This window comes from Adiantum capillus-veneris, chromosome 21, assembly GCF_014529385.1.
Source record: "Adiantum capillus-veneris isolate H3 chromosome 21, ASM1452938v2, whole genome shotgun sequence".
In the NCBI taxonomy this organism is placed as follows: domain Eukaryota; kingdom Viridiplantae; phylum Streptophyta; class Polypodiopsida; order Polypodiales; family Pteridaceae; genus Adiantum; species Adiantum capillus-veneris.
In genome coordinates, this window is record NC_140951.1 from 129062612 (window position 1) to 129089258 (window position 26647).

Sequence of the window (26647 nt, forward strand, 5' to 3'; positions counted from 1 at the left end):
ACTAACTGTACTTTTAGTACCAAAGTGTTTGATAAGCATGATCTTCTCCGTTTCCCCGGGAAGATCAATGGTCGCGATGTAACCGTACTCCTTGATAATGGAAGCTCACACAATTTTGTGGATGTAAAATTGGTGCAGAGCCTGCGGACGCGGGAGAGTGACCACGAGTATCGCGTGAAGATGGCTCGCGGCGAGGATACGGATGTATGAATTGGATGGTTCCAGATTTGTCACTTGAGCTAGTTGATTACAAAGAGAATCTAGATTTCCACATCATGCGCTTGGACATAGCAAATGTTATTTTAGGAATTCCATGGTTTTATGATAAACAAGACTCGTTGTATATAGCTATGTACATCATTCTCTTGTTTTTGTTAAGCAGGACATGCCTCATGTATCTGTGCCACTTTGTAATTAGAATTCTATAAATAATGCTTTTGCAATACCATTTGTTACTGCTTTGGAAACGTATAAAGATACAAAGTGTCACCAGGAGGTGTATTTTTCCTGTTGTCTTCCGTAAATAAGTACTAGATATTTTTATTTATTTTTATTTTTACTTGTTTTCCCCGAAACCCTTGAAAAGGTGCAAGTGGACATTGCATGGCCAGTGTGAAACGGCTGCGGCCGGATAGGTTTCTCACAACGGGAGTCTGGGTTGGTCAGTCTGGGACTGGTCGGGCCAGTTAGCACTGAATTTTGATGAGTATGGAAGCCTGTGTGCGCCAAATGAAGTCTGGGCCACTCGGAAAGTCACTTATAACTTTATAAGTCAGTGGGAACTAGAGAATTAACTCAAAGGGGCAAACTGGACACTTGGTAGGAGGAGAGCTGCCTGCAGGACACCTCAGCAAGAGGGGGCGCCCAATTTGAGAGAGGAGGCTGATTTTTGATCATAAGTGACCTACAGTGTCTGTGTGTGTAGTGGGTGCAGGTCTACAGCTTTAATGGAAAGCTTGCCTTCTCCTCTGTCTCATGTAGCGCGATGATTTGCTCTCGTGCATCTCTCTCTCCCCTTTGGCACATATGGTAATGCCCCACTAGTTGGGCTACTCAGTTGAACATGTACAGTTCTGGGGGTTTATGCGCGTTTGCCAAGGCAAGAGCCTTCTGAACAGGAACCGGATTAGCTAATTGCTAATCCCCCACAGGTACGCATAGTTCCATCGCGAAAGATTGCGAGTTTGGAGAGTTTTCTCGCGTGAAAACTCGTCCAATTCACAGGGGAACTGTCCCATTGCGTGCGGGAGCCCTTGGGACACGCGTAGGCGTGCTCGCTCCGCTAAAAACGATCCGAAACAGCGAATTACAGCCTGCTGTGTTTTTCTGCAGGTTTAGGGTTTCGCACCTAAACTGCAAGGGAACACCGGGGGAGTCTCGTGAGAGCCTTGGGATGCGTGTACAGGCTTTTGGGCACCCGGCAGTGAAAAACAGGGAATTACAGCCTGCTGAAATTCTGTGACAGCTCACCAGAAAGCTTCCAGATAGCGAGGGAATCCGTTCTAGACAGGTGTTTTTGACCTATAGGGGTTTTTGCGCCGTTATGCTGCCAAAATTAGGTCGAAAACGTGCGTTTTCAGCCCTCGCCAGGTTTGGACAGCTTTGTGAAAGCTTGTGCGAAGTGGTCGGATCGTCTATCTTAATTTGAATAAAGAAATACCGAAACGGGCGCCAGTCTTTGGGGCCTACAGGGTGTCGGTCTCGTGTGCGCAGTGACATTCTAGTCGCTGGACGCAACTGTGTTCTCTTCCCTTCTCAGTGCTCTGTGTAAAGTTAACTGGTAATTGAAATAGTACCGCCCTCTACGTTGTACGGGCCGGTTATACAAAGTCTTTTGATGTTGACTTTTATCAATGTGTACCATATGCTTGGTTTGATTCATTAGTGCTCGGTACTTCTGTCACTGAATTTCGTAAACATGTTTCATGTTCTTCTGTTCAACTTGGGGATTCTGACGAATCCAACCTTATCCGAGAAATCATGACCGATTTCGAGGATGTTTTTCATGATGATCTACCTCTTGGCTTACCGCCTTTGAGAGGAGTAGATCATAGCATTGAGTTGGTGGCTGGTAGTACGCCCTTCTCAAAGCAAACCTATCGGTTAGTAAAACCGAAGAGGATGAGATTCAGCGGCAGTTGAAAGATTATCTCGACAGGGGTTTTGTTTGGCCAAGTAAATCCCTGTGGGGAGCGCCAGTGTTACTTTCTCGAAAGAAGGATAATACTATGCGCTTCTGCGTGAATTACAAAGGGTTGAATAAGCTCACTGTCAAGAATAAGTATCCGCTCCCACGCATGGACGATCTGATAGATCGGCTGCATGGAGCGTTGTATTTTACAAAGATAGACCTGCGATCAGGCTATCATTAAATACGGATTAAACTGGAAGATATTCCTAAGGTAGGTTTCTATACGCGTTATGGTCACTACGAGTGTTTGGTCTTGCCCTTTGGTTTGACCAATGCTCCAGCTATGTTTTAGCAGATGATGGATGATCCGTTTAGACCATTTTTAGGCAGCTTCGTTGTTGTATTTCTCGATGATATCTTGATCTACAGCCAAAGTTTTTCTGAGCACTTAGCGCATATACGCGCTGTTCTCGAAGTAGTGAGAACTGGAAAGCTTTATGCTAAGGCTTCCAAGTATGAATTCTTCAAGAAAGAGCTTCTGTACTTGGGTCAGATCATTACTCCCGATGGAATTCGCGTCGACCCTAAAAAATTGGATAAAGTGCGAAATTGGCCCATTCTGAAGAATGCCAAGTAAAGTGCTTTCTAGGCTTTACAGGATTCTTTCGCAAATTTATCAAGGACTACTCTAAAGTTGTTGCTCCGCTTACGCAACTTTTAAAAGGAGGGGTGAAAGGGCTGAAGACTTCGGGTCCTTACCGTAAAGGTAATCCCCCTGTTGTCTGGAATGAGGGTCTCGATGAGAGCTTTCGGACACTAAAGCACTTGGTGACTACTACTCCAATATTGCACATTGTGGATCCTAGCAACCGTTTGTGGTTGAAACGGATGCTAGTGATTATGCCATTGGTGCGGCGTTATACCAGGATGGACGTCCTGTTGCGTTTGAAAGTAAGAAACTTTCTGACGCCGAGATGCATTATCCATTGATGAGAAGGAGCTTTACGCCGTAGTTTACGCCTTGAGGAAATGGCGATACTACTTGTATGGCTCTACGTCTGTTGCATGGACAAATCATCACTCCTTGCGCTATGTCTGTGATCAGGGTGATCTCAGAGGCCGGAAGGCTAGATGGGTTGAGCTTATGCAAGAGTTTGACTTCGAGATTCGTTATAGAAAAGTATCCAGCAATCATGTTGCCGATGCACTTAGCAGGATTCTTGAGGTTAATGCCTTGTCTATGGCTGAAATCTCAACGGATTTCTCTCTCTCTCTCTCTCTCTCTCTCTCTCTCTCTCTCTCTCTCTCTCTCTCTCTCTCTCTCTCTCTCTCTCCGAGGCTATGTCGTTTCGATGGCCATTTTGGCAAGATATGGAACGAGGTCATGACTCGCGTACAAGATTGGGTGATCCGGAGACCCAAGTGAGTCGTGCTGGGGAGACCAGACAACGACAATATTCCATTAGAGGTGGACTATTGTTCAGAAATGGTAAAGTCTGCGTGCCGAAAATCGATGAAGTTCGACAAAGGATTTTGTGCGAATGCCACGATGTTCCTAGCGGTAGGCACCAAGGCATCAAAGAACTTTGGCTTTGGTCAAGCGATATTTCTATTGGCCAAGAATGCGCTCTTACATAGAGAGCTATGCGAAGGAATGCGCTCAGTGTCAGGTCAATAAGGCAGAGCGCCTTAGGAAAGCTGGCCTGCTACATCCATTAGAAATCCTAGATGCCAAGTGGCAGAGTATTTCCATGGACTTCATCGTTGGTTTGCCAAATACTAGTCGTGGCAATGACGCTATTTGTGTTGTGGTCGATAGACTCACAAAAATGGCGAAGTTAATACCAACGAAGTTGACAGTCAAAAACCATGAGTTGGCGGTTTTATTTGTCGATCACCTTTATAAGCTGTATGGTCTCCCAGGGGATATCGTCAATGATCAAGATACTTAATTCACTTGCCGATTTTGGCGAGATGTGTTTGCTCATCTTCAGACGAAGTTGAGTATGTCGTCTTTTGACCATCCTGAGTCCGATGGACAAACTGAGAGGATGAATCAGACGTTAGAGGACATGTTGAGAGCCTATGTCTCTCACAGATAGTCTGATTGGGAAAGGTATCTTCCACAATTAGAGTTTGCCTATAATAGTAGCAAGCATTCTGCTACTGGATTTAGCCCCTTCATACTGATGTATGGATTAGCCTAAATCCCCAATTGCTATTGGCTTAGAGAAAGTGAAGGAACGCCAAGCTCGTAATTTCTTGTATGACATGTAAGAAATGCTCGAACTGGCTAAAGATAGTATAAGAACGGCTCGTGATCGAGTCACTACTTATGCTAATCAAAAGAGATCTTCAAGGACTCTTGATGTGGGACAATGGGTCTATCTGAAGATACCCAAGGACTCCAAGACAATGCGAATAGGAAAGCATTATAAGCTTTCAGCTAGATATTGTGGTTTGTTCTTGATCACAAAGAAAATTGGCGAAGTTGCCTATAAGCTGGCTCTTCCCTCGGATGTTAGTGTACATCTAGTGTTTCATGTCAACCGCCTTAAAGTAAAATTGGGTGAAGCCGATGTTGTTGTGCCTATCGAGGAAAATATATGGCAAGATATGCAAATTGAGTATATTCCTCGAGAACCAGAGACGGTTTAGATCATCGTATCCGTCATTCGCGCCAAAAGGCTTATGACGAGTACTTAATTAAATGGAAGGGTCAATCTGAAAGGTTCGCCACTTGGGAATTAGTTAGAGCTTTGAAAGCTCAGTATCCCCACTTCATTGATGAGGACATGTCACAAGATGAGCACCACGTGCCAATAGAAAAGAACAGACTGAACAGACGTTTAGCACTTTAATAAAAATAGTACTGAGAGAGAGAGAGAGAGAGAGAGAGAGAGAGAGAGAGAGAGAGACGACACGCGACACGGAGTGGCGGAATTTCACCCCAGAAAGTATTGGCCCCAAACCTTGGTGCCCCTTTCGGTATTTCTTTATATTGCATCAACACAGTACAAGCCGGTACTCCAGACTCTGCACCTTCTCTAGGAAGCATGCTAGAGAATGAGCCCTAACCTCATATTTAAAGACCCTTGGCTTAAAAAGCAATTACAGTGAAAAGCCTTCAAACTCAAAAGCATCTGGTCCAAAAGCAAAGCCAAAAAAGTTGCCATCATAATTTACGAAAATCCGTACAGCCTGCCACGCCATCAGTTAGCGCAAAACGCGGAATTCCGTACAGCTTGCCACGTCCTCCTGCCAGTGCAATTTTCGGAAATCTGCCACGTCATCAATTTTTGCATGTGTGCGGGTCCTGTTTTATTTTAGTCCTTTATGTCACTTGGGGTCCCATTGGACGGGTTCCTCGTAAGTTGGTAGGACTTCTTCTTCTGTTACTTGTTCTCTTAGGGTTTAGGCCCCTCGGCCGGCATCTGTAAGTTGGCCCCCTTCTTCAGGGCTTTGACACGTGAGCAGTTTGTTACATCTCCCCTTCTTGAAAGAGAGTAATCGTCGACGATTACAGCATATCTGCAAAACAACTAAGTTAGCTCAAAAATTTCCGAGGGACATTCTGAGGGACAATCAATTTGCTCTTTTTATTAAGGAGTTAGCTTCTCCTTTCTGCTCTTTTGATCAAGGAGTTAGCTTCTCCTTTCGGCTGTTTTGATAAAGGATATACCTTCTCCTTTCTGCTCTTTTGATCAAGGAGTTAGCTTCTCCTTTCGTCCATATCGGAACTCTTGATATTCCGGCATAGTAAAATTAGCCATCACACCCAGACCGTAGTGATCTTCCACGGGTGTCTTGATGCACTAAAATTACATACCCAGGCAATCTCATCCACTTAGGGATATTTAGTAGTTGGCACATCACAATGCAACACAGATGCTTACATATGCATGTTACAAGACACAATAAACAACGCCGCTGAGCACTCCCCCGAGACTAACGGTCTGCGGTATGAAGCTACTCAACGACTACCTCGTCACTCCCACGGCAAATAACCTAAAAAGGTATGGGCCATGAGCTCAGAGGACTGTACAACCAAACGCTCCCCAGACCGTAGTCTACGTCGCTTGGAGGTTCAAGCATACAACCAAACGCTGCCCACGCATCAGCCTGCGTCGTTTGGAGGTTTTCTAGCATACAACGAAACGCTCCCCAGGCATCGGCTTGCGTCGTTTAGAGGTTTTCAAACAATACCAAAATAGTATTTCTCACTTCTCCACCCGGGAGTAAAATCACCAATGATTGAAACTAGTATTTAAAACCAGATTCAAACAATTCAAATCGGCACCAAGACAGGTTTAAAACAGATAGCATCCATTTCAAACAAATTTCAAACAATACTTTCTCAAACAATGTTCAAAAGTATCTAACTAGAAAACAACTAGAGAGGTCATTCAGGGTTTTGTTTGGACAACCGAACTTTGAGGACAACGGACTTGCCCTTCTGCATCACGGTGATGGTTCGGTTCCGAATCTGGAGAGTTGCATCATTCTTGTTGTGCCAGGGCGTGCCCAAGAGAACATCGCAATTCCCCAACTTCATAATGTGGAAATCGGCTTTTCCATGATAATCTTGTATAGTCACTGGAAGTGCACCAATGAGCGGTACCACTTTCTGAGTTTGCCTCGTGGCTAGCTCAGCTTCAATTTCTCCACCCTCTGCATCATAATCAAAGTGCATCTGCTTCAAGAATTTTGGATGGATGAAGTTCTCCATAGCTCCAGGGTCAAAGAAAATAAGGGCTTTCAAGCCGTTGACTTTTCCATAAGCTCTGCATAATTCATTAAAACGCTTGAGGTGTATACCATAAATATCGGGTACTAGTCCAGTAGTAGGTCTAGCCTTCTTGGCTGGAGGTGGCCCCGGGGATCTGTCTGTCGTGGGAGCAAAAGGTTGCACTGAGGACGTCGAGGCTCGCTCAGGACATGTATTGAACGTATGCCCTATTTGGAAACATTCGAAGCATCGGCCTTCTTGTAACAAGACGTCTCGTTGATGTTGTGTCAGACAAGGCCGTTGAGGTTGGTTTTCACGGGATTCCCGAGAATTTGTTCGTTGTTGCTGGGAGTTCTGGTTAGTGGCCGGAGGTTCTTCTGTGGTAAACTCCAACTTTCCTTTCATGAACTTGTAGCCAACCGCGGCATGGTCCATAAGCTCTTGCATGGTAGAGACTTGCTTGGAGAGAAAATATTCCTGCAATGGTGATGGTAGTCCAATGGTGTAGCGCTCGCACTAGTCCTCCAAGGGAATGACACCGGAAGGACACCGGAAGGTACACGTTGAGAAACCTTTGGTTATAGTCGTCCATGGTTTCGGTGGCAAGCATTTTCAAGTTGCCCCACTCTGCCAAAATCCGGACTTCAAACATCGAAGTCATGCAACTACGTGCAAAAACTGTCTTGAAAGCTTGCCAGGTCCTTGGAGCATGCGGTTGTGTTGCGATTGAACTCCACCATTGCACAACATTATCTTTAAGAAATCCCGCTGCTCGAGAAATCTTGGATTCTTCTGTATAGTTCCCCAAAGCATAGATGTTGTCGAATTGCTGTAGGAACTGCAATGCTTTCTTGCAATCTTTTACCCCAGAGAAACTGAAAAATTTGATTGTCGTGCCACCATCTTTGAAATCTTTGGGTTGGTTAGGCGCATGTCCCGAGTATAGATAATAAGGGTATCCATATGGGCTCCAAACATTGTAGCTTGGTGGCAGTGGCGGCGGTGGTGGAGGTGGGGGCAATGGCGGTGGCAAAGGCGGTTGCACTTGATCAGGGTCAGATGGCTGCACCATATTCCTGAAGACCCCCCCAATCGGAACAAATGGCTGAGAAGGTTGTTGGTTGGAAGCTCTCGTACTTTCTGGTGCCGGAGGAGGAGGTACCACCTGGGTCATCAGAGGGGGTAACATGTAGCTCAAAAATTGTTGAAAACTTTGTAGCATCGGAAGATTCTGCTAAGGTTGTCGTGAAAGAATGTCGTGAAGCTCGTTGAGCAGAAACTGCAAATATTTTGTTGAATCCATGAATTCCAAGTCTTGGGTTCTTTATGGCTTATGCTTGTAAGACACAACGATGAAGACGGGAGCGCGTCCGATGTGCGATGAAGTGAGGGTGGGAGTGGCTAATACCTCAAATAAAGCTCTGTTTGCTCTTTTGTGGGACCGATATGCTTTCAGAAAAGCACACCCCTGATGCTCTGATAGCATTGTCACAAGACGGGCACCACGTGCCAATAGAAAAGAACAGATTGAACAGACGTTTAGCACTTCAATAAAAATAGTACTGAGCGAGAGAGAGACGACACGCGACACGGAGTGGCGGAATTCCACCCAAGAGAGTATTGGCCTCAAACCATAGTGGTCTCGTATGGTCACGTACGTTTTGTACACGTACGACGATGTGCGGTACTAAACGAACTAAATTTTTTTATGATATACGATGATGCTATGTACGTTAAAAATAAAAAAACAAATAATTCTTAAGTCTAAGGCTTAGGCCTTAAAGAAACTTGACATTTGTACAGATTACAATTTACAATACTACAATGTAAAGAGTCAAGCCTCAAAGACTATAGAGAATGAGCATTACATAAACCAAAATGATCATTGATAAGTAACGAGTCAAGACTCAAGATGATACAAAAAAGTGGGGGGACCAAGGCCAGAAGGGTTACAAAGTACGACCAAATGGTAAAGTCTAAAGTAACTAGTCTAAGAGCTTCTAGTCACTAGTCACTAGTCACTAGTGCTCTCATCATCTTCCTCATCCTCCTCCTCCGAGCCTTGCTCATCAACATCATCCTCTTCCTCACAAGAGTCGAAGGATGACGGCTCATAATCTCCATCACTAATGAGATTGCCTTCATCATCATGCTCTGGCTCTCTAGCCTCGCCGCACATAGGTCCTAGGAGCCTCCGTGGTGGTTGTTGATGCTCTGCCTCTATCACCACCACGGGGAGTTGAAGCCCTTGCACCTCTACCTCTTGTAGCCGATGTAACTCCATGGATGACGACCTTCGTGCGTGATCGTGTGCGAGAAACCCAGCGATCAATCTCCTCAAGCTCCAAGTAGAGCTCACGAAATATCATTTGCTCCTCAGGGTCTTGCTCTTTGTTGACACTCTTTAGAGTGTCAATCGTGAGTGTGAGCTCATCCACGTTGACCTATTTGACATTTACAACATTGGACAATGAAAACATAATTAGTATATTCAAACTAATTAAAGACTAGAGTAGACTATGGAGTATGGAGTCTCAAGTGGTGACTCGTGAGAGCATTGAGAGGCTAGACTTGGAGCTTGTAAGTTGTGTTGAGAACAAGGTGGAGGAGTTGCTGAAATAGATTATAGGAAGAGGAAGAGCATGGGGCATTATGCATGTGAGAGGGTGAGCATGGTTGTAACAAACTGTTGACGTGTCAAAGCCTAAACAATGGAGCCCACTTACAGATGTGGCCGAGGGGCCTAAATTGTCACAAAGTGATGACGTGGCTGCCCGAGAGCAGAAACCCTAACCCTAATTTTTGCCAAAAGCCCTAACTGTTGAAACCCTAATTCTGGAAGTCCTAACCCTAAAACCTGCAAACCCTAATCCTGTTGCCAGAAACCCTAAAACTGCAGAAACCCTAACCCTAACCTTAAGGGCAGCAGGGAGATTTTTGCGTTTTGCGTTGTCTGATGACGTGGCAGGCTGTACGGATTTTCGTGATTTACGCTGGCAATTGTTTGGCTTTGCTTTTGGATCATAAGCTTTTGAGCTTTTTATTGTAATTGCTTTTCAGGCCAAGGGCCTTTAAATATGAGACTAGGACTCATTCTTTGGCATGCTTTCTGGAGAAGGTGCAGAGTCTAGAGTACCGGCTTGTACTTTGATGATGCAATATAAAGAAATACCGAAAGGGGCGCCAAGGTTTGGGGCCAATACTCTCAGGGGTGGAATTCCGCCACTCCGTGTCGCGTCTCGTCTCTCTCTCTCTCTCTCTCTCTTTCAGTTCAGTTGTTATTGAAGTGCTAAAAGTCTGTTTAGTCTGTTCTTTTCTATTGGCATGTAGTGCCCGTCTTGTGACAATGGCAATGGGCATTGGTACATGCCACCTGGTCCAAAACGGCTCCCTAAATGCCCACTAACGTCCACTGTCAATGTTCAAAAACTGCCGCCAACGGTCATAAATGGCTACATTTTTTGACCGAACGGAATGTACTAAACGTATTGAACGGAATGGGTCTGACCGAATGGTACTAGACGTTCCGTATCGAACGAAAACTACTCTGCTCCAAACCTTGGCGCGCCTTTCGGTATTTATTTATATTGCATCAACACAGTACAAGCCGGTACTCTAGACTCTGCACCTTCTCTAGGAAGCATGCCAGAGAATGAGCCCTAACCTCATATTTAAAGGCCCTTGGCTTAAAAAGCAATTACAGTGAAAAGCCTTCAAACTCAAAAGCATCTGGTCCAAAAGCAAAGCCGAAAAAGCTGCCAGCATAATTTACGAAAATCTGTACAACCTGCCATGTCATCAACTAGCGCAAAACGCGGAATTCCGTATAGCTTGCCACATCATCCTGCCAGTGCAATTTTCGAAAATCTGCCACGTCATCAGTTTTTGCGTGTGTGCGGGTCCTGCTTTATTTTAATCCTTTATGTTGGGGCCCCATCGGACGGGTTCTCCGTAAGTTGGTAGGACTTCTTCTTCTGTTACTTGGTTTCTTAGGGTTTAGGCCCCTCGGCCGGCATCTGTAAGTTGGTCCCCTTCTTCAGGGCTTTGACACGTCAGCAGTTTGTCACAGGACATCAATGGTTCTTAAGGGGGGAAGTATGTTATGTCCCTCTCATCGGAGAGGGGATCTAGCCTAGACGTTGTCGGGATGGGCGTCCAGTGTCCGGGCGGACGTAGTGTGAACCCGACCAGTGTGGCCGGCCATTATTATAAAAGGGAGGCCAAGGCCTCATTTGCAGTTATCGACCCCCACTGGCAGAGTCCCAGTGGTTAGCCCACGAGGCTAGGAGTGCGCGAGGTCACCTCGAGGAGGTGAGGCCGGGTGGTATGGGATGCTCGGTCTTACAGGTGCACGCCTATGTCCTCAGACGCTGGCCCCAACACGGGGGAGCTGCCGGATAGTGGCTATGGTCGGGTGGTTCGTCCAACGCGTGTCTGTAGGCGGTCCGTGTAGCCGGGAGATCCATTTCCTATGGTCGTTTCAATACTCCAAGTCTCGGGAAAGTCTTCATACATGGCTCGATTAAACATCATAGCAAGAAGCTCTGCAAGCATGTCTTTGGCATGGATGAAATGCTCTGCTACCAGACCATCATGATCATGTGCTCTCCTTGTCTTAATCCTGTTAATGGATTTCCTTACCCTCTCGGCAATAAAGAAAGTACATGTCTCCGGGCATGTCTCTAGTGGGTCCGGCAAAGGTGGATGCCCTCATGCTGTGTAGAGGGATGTGGCATATTCTCCCTACGTCTCTGTGGAGGTTACCGTTGGTGGTGGTGAATGCTCGTGGAATAGTCTCCATGCTTCGCCTGAGTCTTGACTCATAATAGCTGATACAGATCCCGCTCTAGCTGAGATAGATAAGCTCTTTTCTTTCGTGGCACTAGGCGGCGAAAGATAATCCGTGGCTGTCTATGTGTGGTAATACCCATGAGCACTTCCCTCTGTAATTTGATCCTCGTCTCTCTACATTCTTCATCATACCAACTGTTCTGGGGCATGCTCCCAGAACGTCTCCGTGTAGGCTGACTGTGGGGGCATGCCTCTGATGCTGCATCATGGAGCGTCTGTCAATATCTGAGTGAGTTCAGTTAGTGGCCGTCCCGGCTCTTGAGTGCACAGCTGTCTGTATATCTCATCCATATACACATAATCCGTCTCCCTCATGAAAGTATACCGAGTATGCGTGGGGACCTCTCCTAATGGACCTGTGATGAACTGAAACGTCAGGGTGAAAGACAGGATAGCATGATCAACTGCCACTCCAACTGGCCTAGTGCCCACCATGAAGTCCTAAAAGGATGGAATGAGACTTGGTTTGGCCATTACATAATCCACTGTACTAGCACCATGTCGGTGTGGAAAGCAAGTAAAACCTCCAGCTGTTGAGAATCTTTGTAGACCAATTAAAAATGGCCAATCTATGTGCAGTTCCCATATCTATCAAGTATCTGCCATATTCAGTGTACTCCTCATTTTGTGATAGTTTGGATAGGCCTATCTGTGTAACGTCTAGCTCCCTAAGCATCTCCTTGGAAGTATCATAAAATATTGTCTGGTGATGGGCAGTCCTAGCATTGAAGTCCCCTCGTATGATAATTTCACCATCCTTAGAAAACTCCCATACGTCATTATCCAAAATAGCAAAGGGGGATTGTCCTCTAGGTGATGCATATATTGACGTACTAGGAGGAAAGTAACAAATAGCAATGTAGAGGTATGTGCCCGTCTCTGCCTAGAGCCTCATCCACATGCACCTAGCCTGTTCATCCTTGTGCGCTATATATATCAATGGCTGCAACTCCTTCCTGAATAGAACTGCCACTCCCCCTGAACCCCATCCTCGATGCTACGATCTGGTCTCCTGTTTGTAGGCTGTTTCCCATCTACATCCGCTCACCTGTGGCATGGATTGCCCCGGGGCTTGATGCGTCTCAGAGTAGAAAATGATGTCTCTCCTTGTGAAACTATCCTCAAAGGCACCTACATCAAGGCGGAGTGACCCATTACACTTCCAGGTTGCCATCTTTAGTGTGGTCCCATAGGTCTCGCACCGTCATGTGGAGCGTCGCTCCAATATCACCAGCCTTCCATCCCTTTCTCCCTTGTTGCTCTAATTTCCGGCATTACTTCTTGCATATGAGCAATCTGCGAGAGGGTGAGGTCAACTCCAAGAAAGATGTCAGTCTTCTTTAGAGTCAGTCTCTTCTTCAAGAAGTCCTTCGCTTCCATGGAAGGGAAACGGAGGATGAGTGCCCTTTCTTTCGAGGTTTCTCCGTTGCTCCCACTTTTCTTATTGCCCACTCTCTAGGCCCTCGTATGCGTCTGCTCATTAACGTGCACAAGAGTCATGCGTTCTTTCACCTCTTCATCCACATTATCTTGGTCTCTGAGGCCACATATCCTTACGTGTAAGGCCCGCACACGACTCCTTTGCTCCTCTTCTAGTGTCAAGTTAATGATGGTTGGTGTGGGGGTGGGGGTTATTTCCTTGCCCTTTCCTTTCTTGACAATCTTGATCCATTTTTCGGCCTTTTTTGCTTTTTGTTTGGTCTTTGTGATAACGTCTACCCACGAGAGAGAGAGAGAGAGAGAGAGAGAGAGAGAGAGAGAGAGAGAGAGAGAGAGAGAGAGAGAGAGAGAGAGAGAGAGATTTGATTTGATTAACGTCCGCGGGGGGCCAGAAATGACCCATGGGACCTCAAAGTGATACATAGTCTCCCCTCATGGGGGTGTTTGGTGTGGTGTGTGTTATTCTCTTTTTGTGTTCCTATGAGTGTCTTTTGATGCTCAAGTATGCGGGTGAGGTATGTTCCGAGAGCTGTAGGGGAGGGGTTTGTCTTGGATAATAGGTCCGCAAAGGTAGAGCAACCGCTTAGAAGTGGTTGAAAATTAGCCCGGATGTGAGCGTATTCTGGGCATTCCAATGTCACATGTGCTTCATCTTCGGGAGCTTGCATTGTACATGATGTGCATATCCGTTTAGAAGCATCAATTTTCAGCCAGCCCTCTGTTTCTATTTTGAGCATATGTGACCTTGTGCGCATCAAAGAGATGGCTCTTCGTGCCATGTGGGGCATGGGTGTTCGTATGTGGGCCTGGGCTTCCATTGGGTTTGTGCTATAGCCTTCCCAATACTTTGTGTTGACATGCTTACAATAGTATTCAAATTTCGAGCGGCGTTGCGTTGTCTTCCACCTGGTGTGGAGACTATTTAGTAATGCAATTTCAAAATTCAGCATATGTTCTTCCTCCTTGCCCTCCTTAATAAGCATGTCCACATATGCCTCTACATTCCATTTAGCGAACCATTTCTTAATGTCCTGTATGAGGCTCGATGACAGAAATTTGCTTTTTTTTTTTGTTTTTTGCGGCGCACATCCCGTTTCCGATGCAATGCGGGGGATTCGAGTAGTAGGCATCGCTTTGACCTTCATGATATACGTGTACATTTTTTATAATGCTTTCATTTCTAGTGGTCTCTTGCCTGCCTCCAAGAGTAGCACGGAGTATGGTGTCGTCTTTTTGACCCCCATGTGTCGACATAGAAACTTTTTCTGAATTTTTTCAATTTCATTCCATGTGTGGGCTGAAATGCTTGCTCCCCAGATTTCCACTCCGTAGAGGATGGCTTGCACTACGCATGTCTCAAAAATGGTTGCTTTTATCTCCCATCTTTTTATGCTCCTTTGTGTGCACATGTTTTCAAATTGATAGTACTTGGCATGGCCGATGTCAATTCTATTATGTGTGCATTGTCTCTGCCCATGTGCTTATGCTTTGTTCTAAGATGCTTCCCAAAAGCTTTGCCATGCAAGATCCTACCATAATGGTACGGTAGTTGGTAGGCTGATTTACATCCCCTTTTTTGTAAAGTGCTTTGATCCAGTTCTTTTGCCAATCCTCGGGTAGCCCTTGAACAATGGCTTGGTTTAGCATTCTATGTATCCACTCTCTGGCTCTCATACCTGACCATTTAAGCATTTCTGAGTTCAAGTGTAGTATGTCCGGAGCTTTCCCATTTGCAAATTTTTGTATGCCTTTTTTAACCGTTTCGGAATCAAAGTGGTCTTGGGCATGGAGATCGGTTTGCATGTGTGGCATTTCTTCCGCATTATTATGCACATATAGTTGTTCCACATACATGTACATGTCATCTGAGCTTATGTCCCCCATAATGTCATGTCTCCGTCCTTTTATTTTGAGCCATTCCTTTTTGGGATTTTTCTTGAAGTTGGCTATGGCTTGTGTCTCCGTGCGTAGCTCATAGTTTCTTCTTTTCCGCCTCTTGAGATTTGTGTAGTCTTTTGATAGAGTTTCCCATTCCGTGTTCGTCGTTGATAGTGCCCGCAATTGTTTTTTTACATACTTGCAGTCTTCATCAAACCATGGGTTATGCGGTAGCCCTTTAACATGATTTCCTCGCCGATGCGTTTTTCCCATTGTTTGTTCCACGGCGTCACATAGAGCTTGTTTGAAAATTGGCCATGTTTGTTCAATGTGTGATGGCATGGGTACATGAGCAAGTGCATTGTCTAGATGTTTTGCATACATTCTTTTCTTGTCCACTTGCATTTTGTATGTCCGTGATCGGGCATGGGGCTGTTTTTGTGCTTTTTGAGTGGGAACTTGTAGCCATACATGGATTGGGGTGTGGTTCGAATTGGGTGACCTCTTTTCAATTGTAAAATTACTTACAATATGGGATGCCTCATATGCAATCAATACATAATCAATAACACTCATGCCTTTGTTGGCCGTGTAGCATGTGCATTCTCCCGATTTTTCAAACTTACTTGTTCCATTGACGGCGATTAGTTGTAAGGATGTCATCATACTGAGCAATGCAATACCTTGCGGGTTTGTAATGAGATCTTTCGAACATCTCTCCCATGTGGGATCTAGTATCTCATTATGTTCAAGCATTGGAGGTGTCATGAGATCCACCATTTGCAATTGCGCATGTGCTATGCGAGCATTCATGTCCCCAATAAGCATAATCATCCCTTCTTGTGCATAGGCATGGATATCGGCATACAGATCCTCGAAAGGGTAATTCTTCTCTACATTGAAGGCACCATAGAATGGTGACTCTCTATGGGGGATGTAGCACCCGGCAATGAACATAGGTTTAGGTTTTGTGTCAAACTTGATCCATATGTACCGGTTATGAGCATCTGTCTTGCAAATTGTGATCATTTTTCTAAGTTCCTCTCGGTATATCACCGCGACTCCTCCTTGTCCCCTCATTTTTGTACATGGCATCCGTAGGGAGTGTGTGACATATCCTTCAATGTGTGGTATTCTACATGCATCGTGTTCCCATGTTTCCAATAAAAAGAGAATGTCGGCTTGTGGTAGGACTTCCGTTAATCCTTCTCCTTTATGCCACGGGAAGCCTCTGCAATTCCAACTTGTCACGTGTAGTTCGGTGAACCCATGGGTCTCGCATTGTCATTTTGTTTCCTCTTTTGCTTCCCCTTTCGTGTCCGCTTGGGCTGTTTTTTTGTTCATGCGAGCTTCGTATGCTTCACGTATGGTCTTTTGTTGTTTCGGCGTTCTATCTTCACTGATGTATAGTGCGCTATCCTTTAAGTAGATGCGGGTGTTTTCGAGGATAATAGCCCTCTTGCGGGCATCTAGAAGTGTGCATACGATTGCCCGATTTGCTTCTGGTTTCTTCTTGCCTACTCAATGTGCACCATATACCACCACATCATGCATTCCGACGTTAGCGGAGATCATTTCCGTGATGTCGGTGTTCAAGGTAATGACCTTCTCGTTGTCGGATTCGGGGATGCCCCGTATCACGATGTTCATTTTTCTTTTCTCTTGTTCGGTGTATTCTTTGTCATCCTCATTAGCATACATGTCTCTGTTCATTGAGGAAGTCTGAGGCATTGGTGTGTGTGTCAATGGATCTTTCCAAGAGCCCACATTTTCACATACATTCATTTGCGCAATCTTTTCATCATGTGTGGCTAGCGTGTCTTGCATTGTAGCTGTGTGCTTATGAAGAGCACCCTGGAGCTCCTGCATCTTCTCCTCTTGGTGACGGACTTGTAGGTCTTGCATTTGGAGCTCGTGTTCCAATTCTTGGTTTTTTAGAGCTAGGTCTTTGATTTCATCGCTCTGCTTCATGATGGTGGTGTGCATCGAGGAGATGAGTCCCCATATGTCTCGTAATGAGCATGGTGGCGTATTCCCTTCCATGATGTCCGGTTTCGGGGGGGTTGTTTGCTGTATTGGTTTGGGTCCCATGGTGCGTGTAGGTGAGGACCTGACAGAGAGGCCGCTTCTGGAAATTCGCAGGTTCACATTGTCATTCATGTGGCCATGGTGTGCTGGTAGCCAATGCAGAGAGAGAGAGAGAGAGAGAGAGAGAGAGAGAGAGAGAGAGAGAGAGAGAGAGAGAGAGAGAGAGAGAGAGAGAGAGAGAGAGAGAGAGAGAGAGAGAGAGAGAGAGATGATGAAATGAAATGAAATGTTATATTAATGTCTTCAAAAGGCCATAGTGACCTATGAGACCAGAAAGTTACAAGGTGGTGGATCTGATACAAAGTCAGAGTAACAAAATAACAACAGTACAAAACAAAGATATATACTATGGGATCCTAGACTGGTCGATGTGAACTAAGTAAAAATGGGCGGCTTGCTGGGATAGCTGAATCACAGGAGATCTAGCATCGGTCGTTGGTGGATCTCATCAATCTCCTCCATGGTTAGTAGTCTGACCGGGCATCGTGCATGCCTGGACAGAGTGCTCTGAATCTTCTGACGTAGCCTTCGTCGATGCTGTGTAGTCCTCTGCAGTCGTGGGCGCCTGGATTTCCCCAGTTCAGTCGCTCGGTCGATCAGTGTGCCTTTGGTGTGAGACGAGGGGGAGCTCTGTTGTGGGAGTGGCTCTTGCGGCTGTCTCGTGTCTGCTCTGAAGAAGTCTGTGATCTGTCTTTGAGACTGGCTAGCCTCGCCACTCATCAGGCTATCTCTGTGTCTGCGCAGCTCGAGCAAGAACAAACCCAGGCATCTCTGATCCTCGTATCCCATGACTCTTGAGAGTGGTCCAAAACCCTCTCTGAACAAGCAATGGAAGCGGCCTCGTATCTCGTAGTAGACGGGGCAGCGGCATGTATAATGCAGCTTTGTCTCAGGCTCCATGTCACACAAGGGGCATGTCCTGGCCTCTGCTGGTACTCCGCTGTATCTCCCAGTGTCAATCCGCAGCTGGTGAGAAGATGTGCGTAACTGGCCAATAGCACATCGTATCCCATGAGACAAGTGGGTGTCCATGTATCTGGGTCTCGTCACAAAACCATCCTCCGTAAGCTGGAGAAGGTGGTCTTTGTGTGTGTATATATATATATATATATATATATATATATATATATAGAGAGAGAGAGAGAGAGAGAGAGAGAGAGAGAGAGAGAGAGAGAGAGAGAGAGAGAGAGAGAGAGAGAGAGAGAGAGAGAGAGAGAGAGAGAGAGAGAGAGAGAGAGAGAGAGAGAGAGAGAGAGATTGCAATCTTTACTTGTTTTGTAGAAATGGAGCTATGAACGCATAGATGGTAATATCAGTGGATCTGAGAGACAGATACGCATAGATCGGTTTAATGCACCCAATTCGAAACGATTTTGTTTTCTATTGTCAACACGTGCGGGAGGCTTGGGGATTAATTTAGCAACTGCAGACACTGTCATTATATATGATAGGTTTGTGTTTTCATCCTTTCACTGATTCTGTTTTTGATTCTTCGAAACAAGATTCTTGGCATGCTAAGCCTGCAGTGTGGACCCTTGGTTACATTTGTTGCTTGCAGTGATTGGAATCCACATGCTGATCTACAAGCCATGGCTCGAGCTCATCGCCTTGGACAAACAAATAAGGTTACTTGTTATCAATTGCTGCTGAATCTGTGCTAGTTACTTTATCGACCTTATAGTCGTGAGGTGGTTGCATTAAACTCTCCTGTATGTATTATTAACCAGGTAATGATCTATAGACTGGTAACAAGGGGATCTATAGAAGAGAGAATGATGCAAATGACAAAAAAGAAGATGGTGCTTGAGCATTTAGTGGTTGGACGGCTAAAACACCAACAGGTTTTGAACCAGGTATATGTGGATGCCCAACATAGATGTAGCGCTTCAAAACTTTTGCAGGTCATCACTTATCAAAAGCAGGGAAAATTTACTATTTTGTCAGGAAGAGCTGGATGATATCTTGAGATATGGAGCTAAGGAGCTTTTTGCAGATGAAAATGATGAGAAAACAAAGTCCCAGCAAATTCACTATGATGATGCAGCCATCGACCGGTGAGGAGCAATATTGGGTGGAAAAATGCTTTTAATCAACGTCAATTATGCTCTTCAGGTTAGTTATTTGTGCTTTGTTTCAGGCTTTTAGACAGATCTCAAGTTGAAGACGATGAAGTGGCTGCGGATGAGGAAGACACTGATTTACTGAAAGCATTTAAGGTACTTGAGCTGTATATTCTGCTGTGAAATTCCAATGTGGCGGCACTGCTAAGTTCTTGTGGCTTAGTTATTCTTTGAAAATTGAGTTAACCTGGTTATGGTCTAGATATGTATCAAAAAATATTGTACTCGTTACGCGAGATTTTTGGCTGCAACCCTTTTTATTAAATTTTGCAATTTTCATTGTACCGCCATGAAAATTCAAACAAAAAGTTAATCTTAAAAAAATCTTGGCTCTAGACAGGATGTTGTCTAGAGAAACACCTCTTTAGGGTATACATTGCACTGCTTGTACTGATGCATTTGTCCTACCTTCTATTTGCTAGTTACTAAATCACTTCTTTATATTAATACGGTTGAATAGTAAGCAAATGATCATGGAAATTGCATTTTGGAAAGTTAAGACGCTTACACTTTCAGGTAGCAAACTTTGAGTATAAAGAGGATGATGGGCCTAAAGAGGCAGAAGGCAGCGAAGATGCAAAAGAGTTGGACTCTGAAGCAAAGGCTCAGTATTGGGATGATCTTTTGAAGCAGAGATATGAAGAGCAGCAACAACGTGATGCAGCTGCACAGCTTGGCAAAGGCAAACGAGCTCGCAGACAGGTATGGCACTTATCTTGCACCGGTTATATGCTATGCCTGAAAGAGTTTGATTTCTTGGGCATGACCTGTGTTTTTGGGTAGTTGATTGCAGCGCATCTCCTTTTTCTTTCAAAATCATGCTTTTACCTATTTAATGAGCTGACTGATGGTTTAAAATTGGGCAAGCCAGTATAGAGCTAAGCATGTTATTGAGTAGGCTGAGTGTACTATGTGGTAGCAGATTTTCTGCCAGTCCGAGCTGAATAGTGAAATGACACTCTGAATTGAGTCTTTTATGAAAAGGCAAAAACCAATCACCTGGATTCCCGAAGTGCTGATAGATTGGTTTTCTGTCCCTGATCGTTAGCTGCCTGACTGAGCAAAAGCATGAGGGTCCTCCAAGCATTATATTGTCTTGTACTAGCTTGATATAGGATCAAGTTAAGGGGAGAGGATGACAAAGCAGTCTTAAGTCACACAGAAGTATAGAAGCCTGGGGCCCCATATCGAGCTAGTAGTGGGGGTCTGAAAGACTCAAACTATTACGTCCTTACCGGGAATAGCCTCATTCTGCTGATGAATGACCTAGGGCATATCCAGCTCAACCTCATAGAAGCAAAATTGAGCAACTCGAGGTGTTAATGTGAAAGAAAGCAAATTGAATTTTTCCTTTGAAACATATGAGGAAAAAACTGGGCGTTTTCAAGGAACAAGGAATTTCAAATCCAAGCAAATGAAGATTTGAGAGTAGCACGGTGAGGCCAAAATTCATATGGACTTTCACGTGAGGGTTTATGTTGAGAAGCTTGGGGGCTTCCCTTTAAAGTTGAAGTGAAAATTATTGCTGCAAGTTGCCGGAATTGAAGTCCCATGTGGAGGAAAAACCATATCTGAAGCTAAGACTGGACAGTTAATACAACCCTAGAGTAAGCCATGCTAAGTATACGTATGTCACAAAGTGATGACGTGGCGTGCCCAACCAGAAAGGAATGGCCGAGAGGACAAGAGAGAGTGAACCCCGAAGATGGCCGAGAGGGCCTAAGGGGTTAAAACCCCTTACAACTTAAAGAACTTAAAGAGCACCAGCCAAGAGGCCTAAATCCAATATATCAAAGCTTGAACTCTGGCTGATTTTTTCATAAATTGCACTAACATGCTGACGTGGCAGGCTGTACGGAATTCTGCGTTTTGTGCTGCAAGTGATGACGTGGGTAGACTGTACGGATTTCCACTTTTTGCGCTGCTGGCTGTTGGACAGTTTTACTCAAGCTTTGGGGAGCAGGTGCTTTTGGGTGCAATGCTTTTTGACCAAATGCTTTTGGGGCTCTGCTTTTGGGCATCCCTTCTACTGTTTATAAGTGCCCTTTGGGCCGCTATTCCGCAGAGCATCTGGATGCAGAGTCTCAGAGGGAGTTGGACTCTTGGAAATTGTACTTTGCAAAGCATAATAATAAAGAAACACGGAAAGGGGCGTAGGCCTTTGGGGCGAGTGCGTCTTGGCTTGGAACTCCGCTGTGCCGTGCCAACTCTCCTTCTCTCTCTTTCTCTCTCATCAAGTTCAGTGATTTTGCAGTTTCTGTTCGTGTGTTGCGATCGATTTCTCGCTTGTAGTGTCCAAGCCTGTAATAGTGGTATCAGGGCATAGAATGATTCTTCTTCTACGGAGGATCCGATCCTTTTTGCAACAGACATGGGTTCTCGCGGAGAATCTAACAGAAACGACACCCCTATGCGGGGAGATAAAGAAAAGCTGAGTTCAAGATTGAGGATTGAAGAAATCAACAGAGATTCAGGCGATTTTTCGGCAGGGATTTTGGAGTACAAACGTCAATTGCAGGTTGACACGTGTGTAAAAACATTGATCAAGTAAGATGTGAAGCATCTCAAGAATTACTAGATTGAGGAGATTCACTTGAGATGGCGAGAGGCCGTCGATTCTCTTCTCAAAGCAGGAAGGAAGCTGAAAGTAAAGTTGAGCGTAGAAAGCAGAAACTATACTCGTAGAAAGAGTTTGACAAAGCTCTTGAAAAGAAGATGGACTAGTTACCAAAAGGCTTAAGCACTCTCGGAAGAAGAAGAAATCGGTGGAAATTATTTGGGCCGGAAGTGGACTTTTGAGGTGGTAAGCAGATCCATGAAGCGTGTTTGTTTCGAGGATGACTGTGCGCTCCTTGCCGCACTGTCGAAGCAAGGGACTTGCCGATACACCGTGTGCGAGCCACAAATGGCTCCAAGCACACAACAAGCCTAAACTAGCAAGCTCAAGAGAGCAAAGGGTGTGTCACTCACCGCTCTACGCTCGCCTTCGTGGTGGATTCCTCGCCGCGATGAAGAAGAAGCTGCAGTTGTGCCGCGTTCAACCGCTTCGCCGCCGTCGTGCCTTCGTAATGCTCGATCGCACACACACTCTCTCTCTCTCTCACACATACACACACACACACAAGGAGGTGAAGAAGAAGAAGATGGAGATGGAGATGGAGCAAGAGCACTCTTCTATTGCACAAATGAGAGAATGAGTGAATTTTAGGTTTAGTTGGCTTTTATATGAGCTCACCCCATTCACACTTGGGCGCCCATGCTTAGCCAACTAATCCCTTGAATGTCCCAGTTAGAGTGCGCCTCTCATCGGCGATCACTCTTACCCTTTTCCTATTGGTCCGACAAGCCCGGTACCTGACTCTACCAAATACATAATACACGTCCGTCGTAGGTGATGGGGTGTCCGTGAGCCGTGAGGGTTAACATGCCCCCCTTCCTGATGTAGATTCCGTCCTCGGAAGCTATTGAGTTGAAGCTCGTTCGTCGAGGTGGAAGAGCATTTGAGATGAATGTCCTTAGGGGTCTTCAGTCATTGCAAAATCAAACAACATTGGCACAGTAATTGCATTTTCATAAGTGATTAAAAAGCATATGCAGTTTTAGGTAGACAAATTGATTGGTAAAAGAATTTCAAACAATTTGTCAGCAATGAACATTAAATTGCAATGTAATCAAATGCATAAACAGATGTAAAGGTAAAAAATTAAACAAGTCTGGGGTCGCTAATTTGACGGTCGAAAGGCACTCGAGATCGAATATTAATACCATGGGTAAGCTTCTTAATTTTCTCTGGTCAATTAAGTTGTTTAATCGCGAGAGCCAAGTATTTCATGTTCGAGGGCTGACTAGAGGCTATACTTAGAGGACCTTGTAGTTAAGCTACGATAAGAGGAATTTCTCATGAAATCATCGCCTGACTGATTACTTTTTCTTTGACCCCCCAAAGTGTTTTCACAGTGATTCAATTGGATGTGTGCGCTTATTTTGTATGCCTTGGGTTTTTTGCTTTTCAAGGAAAAGCGCCCATACTGGGAACCTCTAGGGCTCTAGTACCATAGGCAATACATGTGAGTGAAGTACCAAATAAAGCTGAGATTTCTCTTTCAGCTTAAGATTTTACAGTGTGGCACTTTGATTTTTTGTTTGTTCATTTTCAGCATTTTAGTTTTGTAACTTTGGGGGGTCATATAACACTGATACACCTCCTCAGGCTCATCACACTAGTAAACTCCCTTTATAATACTTAAGCGAAAGGTCAATAGGGTCAAGCCCACTAGAAAGCCCTAGTACATTTCACACAATGCTGCTTAAATCGGATTAAGAACCTAAGTAACCATTGATTATTAGGAAGGCATTCCCCATGGTATTAAGAGAAGATTTCTAACACCTAACTTGGTCAAACTAGCTTAGTCGGACTGCTTGATTTTTAAACCTAGACAAGTGATTATGACAAAAAATTACATTGAATTAAATGTTTGATACTAAGCAAATGCGGTGAATATTAGGCTACCAATCACAATTAAAGTAGACAATCATAGATGCAAAAAAGATAAGGGGCAATGCTAATGGACAAGAAACACCTGTTTGTGTCGATGGTCGCGCTTGATTTGAAGAGTGAGTCGAGATAAAGATTCCATGAAGGTCCAAATCCTATCAATAGCAACACGCTCCTGTACACACTAGGAAACAAAAGGAATACCTCCAGGAGGCACATTAGTGGGAAAAGGTACCAACACTTATTGAACACAACAAAAGACATAAGGAACCCTAACCTACTTATTTGCACTCCCCCTAGAGAGTCTAGGGAATAGGATATTGTAGAGGTTGGGGGGAAACCCTAAGGCTAAACCCCTATCCTCGTCGTCGAGATAAACAAAGTCATCATCCATGAGACCATATGTGCCATCCGTGTAGTCCTGTAAATTTTCTTCTTCATCATAGGTGCCTATGTTTACTAAGAAGGTCACTAGACGTCTATAGTCATCTTGGTCAAAAGGGTAGGCTTGTGCAATGGGAGAAACGCTCTCTACTAAGTATGGATCAGACATGGTCAAGAGACGTATCAGCCATTCTAACTCCTCAAAATTCCTCTCACATGCTAGCATACCTATCAAATCCCATTCACATGCAAGCACTGGAAAGACCATGTGAAATATTTGTGAAAAGTAATGAGGGTACCTCTCACCCAAGGCAGGAATGGATGACTCTAGCGTACTAGCCATATCTGTACACGCAAATAGATGATGGTTAGAGTGCACATATTACAAGGGTCGTGTTCTTGTGCATAATTTGTTTTTATGATTTGTGTTATGGCTCTTGCTCTTTTACTTTTTTATCTTGTTTTTGTGAGTATAAGGCTTTATATATACATTCCCTAAGATTGGAGATTAAGAGGTCAGGGAGAAAGGTTGAGAGGGAAGCAAGTGAATGATGGATGTCCACAAACACTCCCCTCTTCCTTGGGTAGATCGTACCGTTTGAAATGATGTCGTCACCCTTTGAAACCAATTGTTCCAGTTGGTAATAGGTGAGGATTTTTGCCAATAGTTTTCTATTACCCTAGGTGCCTCGTCAAGTTGCAAGGGTGGTAAGGTACTCTCCCAGGATCGAACTTGAAGTGGTTCATCAGGTGATTCTTGAACACTGGGAGGTGTGGATTCTTTTGTAGCTTCATGGAGGTCCACTACTATAGATGGAGGCTGTGTAGAAGCTTTTACCTCTATGGATGTATTACATGAGGAGCTAGAAGCTTCATGGAACTCCCCGCTTCCTGAGCTAGGTGGAATAAATCGGTTTTGCCTTGGAGCCCAAACTAGCTCTGGACTAGGTGTGTAGCATTCTGTGATCTTTCCCTTCCCACGGTCTGCCATTGGCTTTAGCGTTACACTGTTTGACTCATATGGGTTTGTTGTTGATAGGGAAGGATACATTTTACGTTTAGGTACCCAAATTTTCTCATTTCCATCATAGTAGGCTTAGGCTTCTAATAGTTGTTTTGGAATCCATCGTGATTTGGTCTTGACTCTCCTAGGGCGCGCTCTTGGTTTTCCGGGGAAATTTTTTCTTGGAATGGATGGGAGGGTTGAGGTAGTTGGAAGTAAGGCCTTGGGGACCCATTGATATGTACTCTTAGGTCGTACAGGTTGAGTACTTGCAATATTACTGCTTACTGCAACTACAAGTGTTGAAGTGCTAGGTTCATGGGTAGCTGGCAAAGACGAGTTAACCACCTTGGCTTGTGAATGTTGGCTATCCTTCAACTTTGCTAGAGTTTGCAACGTAGGTGACTTTGCTTGAATGATAGAGGTAAGAGTCGGTGGTCGCGTCGTGACACTACCAGTATTCCAATCAATAGTGCATTTGGTTGCCAACATCCACGTGCGTCCCAGGTTTACGTTGCCTTCCATAGCTCCCGCGAGCATGACTAAAAACCTCTGCACTATGCTTCCATTGTCATAGACAACAGGGGTCTGAAGGACATCAAGAATAACAGTTTTCTTTTTATTAATGCCCTTGACTTCCATCGTACTCGGGGATAGGGTCGGTTTCCCTAATTGACACCAAACTCCATAGGACAACAAATTGTGTTTAGCTCCCGTATCTAATAAGGCATTGTATAGTACTTTCCCATAGGGGCTACTTAGCTCAATTGGGTATCGTAGGGGTGGCTCAAATTCTAATGAGTCATCATCTGTGTCCTCGAAAAATGCTTGCGTGACTCCCAGATTAGCCTCTCGTTGGCGTCTAAGACGTTGTTGTCGTTCTCGAGCCTCTACTCTTGCTTGGATTTTTTAAAGCTCTGCTTGTTCCTTGGCAGCCTTCTTTTGATGGATGGCTTGCAACTCTTCCTGGCTTAGAGGATCATAATATCTTTTGAATTTACTCCCATTAAGGAATCCAATGGTTTCAACTCCATCTAGAGTCTCCACACGAATGGTCCCTTGCGGGGTAATTTCACACACTCGATATGGTCCCTTACCAGCGTATTTCAATTTCTTCTTTTCATTACGTACCCCGTACATAAGAACTTTATCACCAACCTTGATGTCTTTATCCTTTAAATGGCTATCAAACCACTTCTTTCTCCTATCCTTCTCCACTAGAGCATTTCGCACAGCTAATTGCCTTTCTTCATCTAGCCTTTCTAGGATATATAATCGCTCCACTAAGGGGTTACCATCCCAACCTTCTTGAGAAGCTACTCGAAGACTAGGAATGACAAACTCCCATGGCATAACTGCTTCTTGGCCATACACCATCTTAAACGGTGTGCAATTAATAGCAACTTTATACGCAGTACGATAAGCCCATAAAGCTGATGTAAGCTTTAGGTCCCAATCAGTGCGATGAGCCTTAACTGTCTTTGTCAAAATGGAGATGAGAGTTTTGTTGGTACTCTCAGCTTGACCA

At 44.7% G+C, this 26647-nt stretch overlaps 1 protein-coding gene across 1 annotated transcript in view; it reads left to right on the plus strand.

Moving 5' to 3' along the window:
- Window positions 1-26647, plus strand: part of PKL (chromatin remodeling factor CHD3 (PICKLE)) — a 93061-nt gene that overhangs the window by 39212 nt on the left and 27202 nt on the right. The window contains exons 17-22 of the mRNA XM_086494226.1: window positions 18399-18568; window positions 18676-18742; window positions 18845-18970; window positions 19062-19171; window positions 19255-19333; window positions 19754-19939. Coding sequence (XP_086350352.1) covers window positions 18399-18568; window positions 18676-18742; window positions 18845-18970; window positions 19062-19171; window positions 19255-19333; window positions 19754-19939 — 738 coding nt within the window. The remainder of the gene's footprint in view (window positions 1-18398; window positions 18569-18675; window positions 18743-18844; window positions 18971-19061; window positions 19172-19254; window positions 19334-19753; window positions 19940-26647) is intronic.